Genomic DNA, 10,113 nt, shown 5'->3' on the forward strand with positions numbered 1-10,113 from the left:
GGGAAATTTTTTTTGGGGGGGGGGGGATTTTGGGTTTTTTTTTTTTTAGGGGAATTTTCGGAGCTGAACCCCCCAAAATTTCCAGGCACTGCGCTCTGGCTGCGCTGAAGGACGTGCGAACCTACCTGAGCTCTGAGGAGGGGCAGGTGGCGGTGAGAGACCCCTCCCCAAATTAAAAAAATAATTAAAATAATTAAAAATTAACCCCTTAACGGGCGAATTTCACCCCAAAATATTTGTGTGGGGGGGGAGGTTTCAAATTTGTCCCCCCAATTTTTTCCCAAAAAAGGTTTTTGATGCCACCAACACCACGCGGGAGCGGCGGGAGGTGATCCTGGAGTTCGCCAAGGAAAACGGGTACAAGGTGGGATTTGGGGGGTCCGGGGGGATTTTGGGGGGTCCGGGGGGGTTTTGGGGGGAATAGTGAAGAATTTTTGGGGGGACCTTGAGGAATTTTGGGGGATCATGAGGGATTTAGAGAGGGTCAGGAGGGATTTTGAGGAATTTTTGGGGGGTCGTGAGGAGTTTTGGGGGGGATCGTGAGGGATTTTGTGGGGGTGTTGAGGAATTTGGGAGCAATTTTGGGAGGGTCTTGAGGAATTTTGGGGGGTGGTTAAGAATTTGGGGGGGTCTTGAGGGGTTTTTGGGGGGGTCCTGAGGGGTTTTGGGAGGGTCGTGAGGAATTTTGAGGAATTTTTGGGGGGTCGTGAGGAGTTTTGGGGGGGGTCGTAAGGAATTTTGGGGGGGTCTTGATGAATTTTTGGGGGCCCGTGCGGAGTTTTGGGGGGGTCTTGAGGAGTTTTGGGGGGTCGTGAGGAGTTTTGGGGGGCTCTTGAGGGATTTAGAAAGGGTCAGGAGGAATTTTGAAGAATTTTTTGGGGGGGTCGTGAGGAATTTGGGGGGGGAATTTTGAGGGGGTCATAAGGAATTTTGGGAGGGTCGTGAGGAAATTTGTGGAATTTTTGGGGGGGGGTCGTGAGGAGTTTTGGGGGTTTCATGAGGAATTTGGGGGGGTTCTGGGGGATTTTGGGGGGGTCGTGAGGAATTTCTGGGGGGGTCGTGAGGAAATTTGAGGGGGTCGTGAGGGATTTTGGGGGGGTGGTGGCACCATGGGTGCCACAGCATGGGTGGGTGACGGTTTGGGGGTGTCACATCAGGGTGGTGGCACCGATTTGGGGGTGTCACCTGTCCTCCCCCACCCCCAGGTCCTGTTTGTGGAGTCCATCTGTGACGACCCCACCATCATCGAGGAGAACATCAAGGTGAGACCCTGGGCTGTGACAATGGGACACGGAGGTGACAATTGAGGCCTGGAGGTGACAACAGGGACCTGGAGGTGACAATTGAGGCCTGGAGGTGACAACTGAGGCCTGGAGGTGGCAACTGAGGCCTGAAGGTGACAATTGAGGCCTGGAGATGACAGCGGGGACCTGGAGGTGCCAACTGGAGCCGGGAAATTAAAATTGAGGCCTGGAGGTGACAACGGGGGCATGGAGGTGACAGCTGGGGCTGGGAGGGCACAACTGAGGCCTGGGGGTGACAACAGGGACATGGAGGTGACAACTGGAGCTGGGAAATGACAATTGAGGCCTGAAGGTGACAACTGGGATCTGGAGGTGACAACAAGGACCTGGAGGTGACAGCTGGTGCTGGGAGGTGACAATTGAGGCCTGGAGGCGACAGCTGAAGCCATGAGGTGACAACTGGTGCCTGAGGGTGACAGCTGGGACATGGAGGTGACAACAAGGACCTGAGGGTGACAGTTGTGGCTGGGAGGTGACAACAAGGACCTGTTTGGACCCACCTGCCCCCACCTGAGCCCCCCTATCTCCACCTGCACCCACCTGCACCCACCTGAACCCACTTGGAGCCACCTGTGCCCACCTGCACCCACCTGTCCCCCCCTATCCCCACCTGAACCCACCTGTGCCCACCTGCACCCACCTGTGCCCCCCTATCCCCACCTGCCCCCACCTGGACCCACCTGAGCCCCCCTATCTCCACCTGCACCCACCTGAACCCACCTGCACCCCCCTATCCCCACCTGCACCCACCTGCGCCCACCTGCACCCACCTGTGTGTACCCACCTGCACCCACCTGTGCCCACCTGAACCCACTTGGAGCCACCTGTGCCCACCTGCACCCACCTGTGCCCACCTGCACCCATCTGTGCCCCCCTATCCCCACCTGAACCCACCTGCACCCACCTGAACCCACCTGTGCCCCCCTATCTCCACCTGCACCCACCTGTGCCCACCTGAACCCACCTGCACCCCCCTATCCCCACCTGCACCCACCTGTGCCCACCTGCACCCACCTGTGTGTACCCACCTGCACCCACCTGAACCCACTTGGAGACACCTGTGCTCCCCTGCACCCACCTGAACCCACCTGTGCCCACCTGCACCCACCTGTGCCCCCCTATCCCCACCTGCCCCCACCTGAACCCACTTGGAGCCACCTGTACCCACCTGCACCCACCTGTGCTCCCCTGCACCCACCTGAACCCACCTGTGCCCACCTGCGCCCACCTGCACCCACCTGTGCCCACCTGCACCCACCTGAACCCACTTGGAGCCACCTGTGCCCCACCTGCACCCACCTGTGCCCACCTGAACCCACCTGTGCTCCCCTGCACCCACCTGTGCTCCCCTGCACCCACCTGTGCCCACCTGAACCCACCTGTGCCCACCTGCACCCACCTGAACCCACCTGTCCCCACCTGAACCCACCTGTGCCCACCTGCACCCACCTGAACCCACCTGCACCCACCTGCACCCACCTGAACCCACCTGCACCCACCTGAACCCACCTGCGCCCACCTGCATCCACCTGTGCTCCCCTGCACCCACCTGTGTGTACCCACCTGCGCCCACCTGTGCTCCCCTGCACCCACCTGTGCCCACCTGCACCCACCTGTGCTCCCCTGCACCCACCTGTGCCCACCTGCACCCACCTGTGCTCCCCTGCACCCACCCGTGCCCCCCCAAACCCCTCTTCCTCCCGCCGCCGCTGCAGCAAGTGAAGCTGAGCAGCCCCGATTACCGGGGCCGCGGGCAGGACGAGGCCGTGGCCGATTTCCTGCAGCGCATCGAGTGCTACAAGGCCACCTACGAGCCCCTGGACGACGAGCTGGACAGGTGACAGCCCCAAAACACCCCAGGATGGCTCTGGGCTCTGGGAGAAAATCAAAAATGGATGGGACGGATTTTATGACTCCTCACTGCCCCAAACCCCCTCAGTGGGCTGTGCCTACATCAAGATTTTCAACGTGGGGCTGCGCTGCCTGGCGGGCTCTGGGAAGGTCCTGGGGGACATCCTGAATTCTGACAATTTCATTTATTTTTTTATTTTTAGGTTTTTTTTTTATTTTATTTTTTTTAAATTTTAAATTTTTTAAAAATTTTTAATTTTATTCTTATTTTCTACTTTTAAATTTTTTTTATTTATTTGATTTTATTTTTTAAATTTATTTTTTAAATTTTTCTTTTAAAATTTATATTTTTTCCTTTCTAAATTTTTTATTTGATTTTATTTTTTTACTTTTTAAATTTTTTAAAATTTATTTTTATTTTATTGATTTTTTAATTTTATTTTTTATTTTGATTTTTAAAATATTTTATTGATTTAAAAATATTATTTTTAATTTTTAATTTTTAGAATTTTTATTTTATTTCTTATTTATTTTATTATTTATTTTATTTTTTCCTTTATTTCATTATTTTTATTATATAATTTTTCTTATTCATTTTAATTTTAATTTGATTTTTTTTGATTTTTTGGATTTTGTTTTGTAATTAACTGATTTTATCAATTCTTACCCCCCCCAAACCCCCTCAGTGCTCTGTCCTACATCAAGATTTTTGACGTGGGGCTGCGCTACCTGGTGGTCTCTAGGAAGGTCCTGGGGGACATCCTGAATTCTGACAATTTAATTTTATTTTTTAATTTTTTTAATTTAATTTTTTTTTAATTTTTATTTTTTATTTTATTCTTATTTTTATTTTATTTTTTATTTTTTAATTAATTAATTAATTAATTATTAATTAATAATTTTTAAAATTTTTCTTTTTAAATTTATTTTTACTTTATTGATTTTTTTGGATTTATTTTTTTTCTTTTGATTTTAAAAATCTTTATTTTATGGATTTTTTTTAATTTTTGATTTTTATTTTTAATTTTAAAAATGTTATTTAATTTCTTATTTATTTATTCTCTATTTTATTCTTTATTTTATTATTTTTATTATTTAATTTTTCTTATTCATTTTCATTTTTTATTTTAATTTTTTATTTGATTTTTATTGATGGATTGATTTTGTTTTGCCAAACCCCCTCAGTGCTCTGTCCTACATCAAGATTTTCGACGTGGGGCTGCGCTACCTGGCCAACCGCGTGCAGGGCCACGTGCAGAGCCGCACCGTCTATTACCTGATGAACATCCACGTCACGCCCAGGACCATCTACCTGAGCCGCCACGGCGAGAGCCAGCTCAACCTGCGCGGCCGCATCGGGGGGGACTCGGCCCTGTCACCCCGGGGACAGCAGGTGAGGTCACCTTGTGGGGACACACCTGGGGGACACCCCCAAACACCCGTCAGGTGGGGTTCAGGGGGTCAGAGCCAGCTCAACCTGCGCGGCCGCATCGGCGGCAACTCGGCCCTGTCACCCCGGGGACAGCAGGTGAGGTCACAGCCAGGTGTGAGGGACACACCTGGGGGACACAGGGACATCCCCACATGGGGAACAGGTGGGGTCAGAGCCAGCTCAACCTGCGCGGCCGCATCGGCGGCGACTCGGCCCTGTCACCCCGGGGGCAGCAGGTGAGGTCACAGCCAGGTGTGCAGGGACACACCTGGGGGACACAGGGACATCCCATCACAGCCACCAGGTGGGGTCAGAGCCAGGTCACCTTGTGGGGACACACCTGGGGGATGTGGGGATGTCCCCTCGTGGGCAACAGGTGGGGCCAGAGATGAGTCACCTTGTGGGGACACACCTGGAGGACATGGGAATGTCCCCTCGTGGGCAACAGATGAGGTGACAGCCAGGTGTGAGGGACACACCTGGGGGATGTCCCCTCATGGGGAACAGGTGGGGTCAGAGCCAGCTCAACCTGCGCGGCCGCATCGGCGGCGACTCGGCCTGTCACCCCGGGGACAGCAGGTGAGGTCACAGCCAGGTGTGAGGGACACACCTGGGGACACAGGGACATCCCCACATGGGTACCTGGTGGGGTCAGAGCCAGGTCACCTTGTGGGGACACACCTGGGGGATGTGGGGATGTCCCCTCGTGGGCAACAGGTGAGGTGACAGCCAGGTGTGCAGGGACACAGGGACACACCTGGGGGACACACCTGGGGGACACAGGGACATCCCATCAGCCACCAGCTGGGACAGGTGACCTGTGGGGGCGGTGCTACACGAGGCCACACCCACCAGCACCGCAAGGCGGAGCCAACAAACCAAACCACACCCACAAAGGGGGCGTGGCTTAACCCACACTCCCTACTACGGGGCGCGGGCTGTGCCCAGCGGGACGGACGGACAGGAAAGGCCACGCCCCTGTCCCCGCCCCCCCGCAGTACGCGCAGGCGCTGTCGCGGTTCATCCGCAGCCAGAACATCCCCGAGCTGAAGGTGTGGACGAGCCACATGAAGAGAACGATCCAGACGGCCGAGGCGCTGGGCGTGCCCTACGAGCAGTGGAAGGCGCTCAACGAGATCGACGCCGTGAGCCACTCATGGGTCCGGGGGCGCTGGAATGGGTTTGGGGTCGTTTAGGGGCTGCTGGAATCCACTTGGGGTCATTTAGGGGCTGCTGGAATTCATTTGGGGTCGTTTTGGGGTTGCTGGATTTGGAGTCACTGGAATTTATTTGGCGTCATTTAGGGGGTCTCTGGAATTTGTCTGGGGTCACTGGAATGGATTTGGGGCCATTTGGGGTCACTGAAATCAATTTGGGGTTGCTGAAATTTATTTGGGGTCACTGGTATCCATTTGGAATGAATGAAATCCATTTGGGGTATTTGGGGTCACTGGAATCCATTTGAGGTCACTGAAATCCATTTGGGGTCATTTGGGGTCACTGAAATTCATCTGGGGTCATTTTGGGGTCACTGAAATCCATTTTGGGTCACTGAAATCCATTTGGGGCCGCTGAAATTCATTAGGGGTAATTTGGGGTCATTTTGGGGCCACTGAAATCCATTTGGGGCCATTTGGGGCCACTGAAATTCATTTGAGGAATCTGGGGTCATTTTGGGGCCACTGAAATCCATTTGGGGCCACTGAAATCCATTTGGGGTCATTTGGGGCCACTGAAATTCATTTGAGGCAATCTGGGGTCATTTTGGGACATTTGGGGCTGTTTGGGGTAATTCTGGGGCCGTTTGGGGTAATTTTGGTGCCATTTGTGGTAATTTCGGGGCCAGTTTGGGGTCACTTGGGGTCCTTTTGGTGCCATTTGAGGTCCCCACGAGCCCCTGTCCCTCAGGGCGTGTGTGAGGAGATGACCTACGAGGAGATCCAGGAGCGTTACCCCAAGGAGCTGGCGCTGCGCGACCAGGACAAATACCGCTACCGCTACCCCAAAGGCGAGGTACCCCCCAAAATCCCCCCCCAAAAAAACCCCCAAAACCCCCCCAAAAAGAGCCTGGGGACCCCCTGAACCCCCTCCCCAGTCCTACGAGGACCTGGTGCAGCGGCTGGAGCCGGTGATCATGGAGCTGGAGCGGCAGGAGAACGTTCTGGTGGTGTGCCACCAGGCTGTCATGCGCTGCTTGCTGGCTTATTTCCTGGACAAGAGCGCAGGTGAGGCCTTGGGGACACCTTGGGGACACCTTGGGGACACCTTGGGGACGGCCCAGAGCTGCTGTGCCCACCTGGTTTTTGTTAAACCCCTGGCCCAGATGAGCTGCCCTACCTCAAGTGTCCCCTGCACACGGTGCTGAAGCTGACCCCGGTGGCTTATGGTGAGTGTCACCCCAAAAATGGGAGCGTGACCCCCCAGATTTGGGGACAATTCCTCCCAAAACGGGGATTTGTGTCCCACCCAAAATGGGGACAATTCCTCCCAAAAATGGGATTTGTGTCCCTTCCAGAACTGGGGACAATTCCTCCCAAAAAGGGGATTTGTATCCCACCCCAAAACGGGGACAATTCCTCCCAAAAATGGGGATTTGTGTCCCTCCCCAAAATGGGGACAATTCCCCCCAAAAGAGGATCTGTGTTCCTTCCAGAATTGGGGACAATCCCTCCAAAAAGGGACTGTCCCCCACCCCAAATTGGGGACATTCCCACTGTGTCCCTTGTGTCCCACCCCAAAATGGGGACAGTTCCCCCCAAAATGGGGACAGTTCCCCCCAAAATAGGGACTGTCCCTCACCCCAAAATGGGGACAGTTCCCCCCCAAAAGGGGATTTGTGTTCCTCCCAGCAAATGGGGACAATTCCTCCCAAAAAGGGATTGTCCCCACTGTGTTCCACCCCAAAATTGGGACAATTCCCCCCAAAAAGAGGATTTGTGTCCCTTCCAGAATTGGGGACAATCCCTCCAAAAAGGGACTGTCCCCCACCCCAAAATGGGGACATTCCCACTGTGTCCCCTGTGTCCCACCCCAAAATGGGGACAGTTCCTCCCAAAAAGGGGATTTGTGTTCCTCCCAGCAAATGGGGACAATTCCCCCCAAAAAGGGATTGTCCCCACTGTGTCCTACCCAAAATGGGGACAATTCCCCCCAAAAAGGGATTGTCCCCCACTGTGTCCCTCCCCAAAATGGGGACAATTCCCTCCAAAAAGGGATTGTCCCCCACCGTGTCCCTCCCCAAAATGGGGACAATCCCCCCAAACTCTCCCTTCCTGCCCTGGCCCAGGCTGTGAGGTCGAGTCCATCTTCCTCAACATCGAGGCCGTGAACACCCACCGGGCCCGACCCCAGGTGAGAGCCCCTCTCCCCAAATCCCCCCCAAAAAGAGGGTGCAGACCTCAATAACCCCCCCTAAATAACTGAGGAGGGGGTTAAATTTTGGGAAGATCCCCCAAGACCCCACATTTTCACCCCACAGAACGTCGACATCAACCGCACCGCGGCCGACGCCCTCAACACCGTCCCCGAGCACTTTTGAGGGGTCCCCCTGGGGAAAAGGGGAGCCCCCACCCCAAAATTAAACCTTGTACAACCCAGTCTGGACATTTTGGGGGGGCTGCACACCAACAGGGGGGGTGATTTTATTTTTTTGGGGGGGGTCAGGTGGTGGCTTGGTTGGCCTCAGCCTCGCTGTACTGGCTCGCCCAAAATGCGGGGTCCTTGCCCTGCATCTGAGGAGTGGGAGAAAAATAAGGGGAGGGGGCATCAAATTGAGCCCCCCCCAAAACTCAGAGACAGAGCCCCCCAAAAAACGTGGACTCACCTTGGCCACAAAGTTCAGCACGTCCTTCTTGGAGGTTTCTTTCTCTGCCCGTGGTCCCCACTGGAATTTGAATTCTGGGGGGTCCGTCAGGGGGATGGGGGTGGTCTCCAGGTACCTGCAGAGGGGATGGGGGTGGTCTCCAGGTAGCCCAGCAGGTTTTGGGGTGCACAGAGGGGGTGTCCAGCTCTCCCCTGACCCCGTGAGGGACCTTTTAAGGCACGGGGTGTTGGGGCTGCAGGTTTTGCTCTGCGGTGTGGTATAAACAGCCCGGCCAAGCTGGTGCTGAGGCTGCTCTGGGCACACCGGGAGGGAGGGAGGGAGGGAGGGGAGGGAGGGATGGGGTGAAACCCCCCCAAAATGATCCCTTTCCCCTCCCCAGGACCTTCCAACTCACTTCTGCCTCACAAACTCCTCTGTCACCAGCTTCCTGACGTCCCCAAACACGCTGTGCTGCTTCCTGAGGATGGGGTAGGGGGGATAGTGAGGGGTGGCACTGAGCGTCCCCCACCCCGTCCCTGTGTGTCCCCATATCCTACCCTGGGTACACACGGAGCAAATGCAGGAATTCCCACAAAGCACCTGGAAAATGGGGTGTCAGTGAGAAAGAAAAGTGGGGGTACAGTGAGGGGGGGTTTGGGGGAGAACTCACTGTCTTTGACTGAGTTGCCCTTCATGAAGATGAAGCTGAGGATGACCAAGAGGAGCCCCATCTCCTCCTTCTCCTTGCCCCTGTGGGTGACACTGGGGTGTCACCCGTGTTGGGGGGGACACCCTGATGGGGCTCGAGTCACCCAGGTCCCCCTCTCACCTGCACAGGTGTTGGCCCTCAGCGTGGGGCAGGTTATTAATAAGAATATAAATGTGACGTTTGGTGTCGATCTCCACCAGCTGCAGCCCGAACACCTGCAGGAGAAAAAGGGTTAATTAATTAATTAATTAATTAATCCACCAGGTCTCTCCCCTCAAAACCTTCCCCCCTTCCGTGCTTTCCCCACCTCCTGCAAGATCCTGTCAGCCCTTCTGACAATTTCTGCGTAGGCATTCCTGTATTCTCGAATTACATTCTTCAGCATGTCTGCAAAAAACAGGCAGGGAACGCTGAGAGAGCCTGGAGCACCCAGAAAAGCTTTAAACACCGAGGAAAGGGATTCCCCTAAACGTACCTGCCCTTTTGATAGGAATTTTCTTCTGGTCCTTCACAAGCAGGAACTGCACCAGCTCACTCACCTGTGGGGGAATGAGCAAGGAAGGCACAGAGCGGGCTAATATCAAAATAATGCAGACTCAGAAATCCTGGGGAGGGTAGAGAGGGGATCACCTCAATCCACCTTCTGGTTCACCCGGTCCTGGGAGTGCCGCTCCACCTGGGTCGGGATGATATCATCCTCCCCATCGGTCATCTGAGTGGAAAACCAGGAGAAAGGAGGCAATTTGATGATAGATAAAGGACAAAAAACGAGAAGGGGAGAATGGGAGAGTAAATGAGGGGAGAACGGGGGTGTGGGGGGAGCAGCTTCTCACCTGAGAGCAGCCGAGCCCTTTGCTGCGCTTCCGCTGCGACATTTCTCACAGCGGTTCTGAGAGGAAAACAAGCACCGGGCGGGCTAAAACCGCGACGGGAGAACCTCTAAGGCCGCCCACAGCGTCCCACCCTCAGCAAGGCCGCAGAAATTCTCTCTAAGGCCCGGCCACGAACCGCCCAC

At 54.1% G+C, this 10,113-nt stretch overlaps 2 protein-coding genes across 3 annotated transcripts in view; one reads left to right on the forward strand and one right to left on the reverse strand.

The window, feature by feature from the left end:
• The window catches only part of PHF8 (PHD finger protein 8), a 32,638-nt gene extending 24,455 nt beyond the window's left edge, over positions 1-8,183 (forward strand). The window contains exons 21-31 of the mRNA XM_054518221.1: positions 50-152; positions 290-364; positions 1,206-1,262; positions 3,020-3,141; positions 4,341-4,548; positions 5,586-5,732; positions 6,496-6,600; positions 6,683-6,812; positions 6,911-6,973; positions 7,874-7,938; positions 8,066-8,183. Of these exons, the coding sequence (XP_054374196.1) occupies positions 50-152; positions 290-364; positions 1,206-1,262; positions 3,020-3,141; positions 4,341-4,548; positions 5,586-5,732; positions 6,496-6,600; positions 6,683-6,812; positions 6,911-6,973; positions 7,874-7,938; positions 8,066-8,125 (1,135 nt within the window). The 3' untranslated portion in view covers positions 8,126-8,183. The remainder of the gene's footprint in view (positions 1-49; positions 153-289; positions 365-1,205; positions 1,263-3,019; positions 3,142-4,340; positions 4,549-5,585; positions 5,733-6,495; positions 6,601-6,682; positions 6,813-6,910; positions 6,974-7,873; positions 7,939-8,065) is intronic.
• Positions 8,184-8,192: 9 nt separating this feature from the next.
• LOC118700951 (non-structural maintenance of chromosomes element 3 homolog) lies at positions 8,193-10,113 on the reverse strand. 2 transcript variants are annotated; one of them, XR_008509050.1, is made up of 10 exons: positions 9,932-10,113; positions 9,739-9,810; positions 9,574-9,637; positions 9,406-9,485; positions 9,219-9,313; positions 9,060-9,139; positions 8,947-8,989; positions 8,803-8,867; positions 8,411-8,555; positions 8,193-8,318 (listed from the first exon to the last, which is right to left on the reverse strand). XR_008509050.1 is itself a non-coding variant. In XM_036405544.1 (10 exons), the coding sequence occupies exons 1-10, from the start codon at positions 9,971-9,973 to the stop codon at positions 8,247-8,249; spliced, it is 726 nt and encodes a 241-aa protein (XP_036261437.1). In that variant the 5' UTR covers positions 9,974-10,113; the 3' UTR covers positions 8,193-8,246. The 2 variants fall into 2 exon arrangements, 1 of the variants encoding a protein (XP_036261437.1); XM_036405544.1 differs by having other exon boundaries at positions 8,411-8,525; positions 8,805-8,867.

This window comes from Molothrus ater, unplaced genomic scaffold (genome assembly GCF_012460135.2).
Source record: "Molothrus ater isolate BHLD 08-10-18 breed brown headed cowbird unplaced genomic scaffold, BPBGC_Mater_1.1 matUn_MA100, whole genome shotgun sequence".
In the NCBI taxonomy this organism is placed as follows: Eukaryota; Metazoa; Chordata; class Aves; order Passeriformes; family Icteridae; genus Molothrus; species Molothrus ater.

Excerpts from the sequence above, each read along its gene's own strand:
- LOC118700951 (XM_036405544.1), bottom strand. The coding sequence starts at position 9,973 with ATGTCGCAGCGGAAGCGCAGCAAAGGGCTCGGCTGCTCTCAG. Across the intron at positions 9,638-9,738 it reads AGGACCGGGTGAACCAGAAG|GTGAGTGAGCTGGTGCAGTT; the intron begins GTGGATTGAGGT and ends ATTCCCCCACAG. Across the intron at positions 8,319-8,410 it reads TGCTGAACTTTGTGGCCAAG|ATGCAGGGCAAGGACCCCGC; the intron begins GTGAGTCCACGT and ends CCCACTCCTCAG.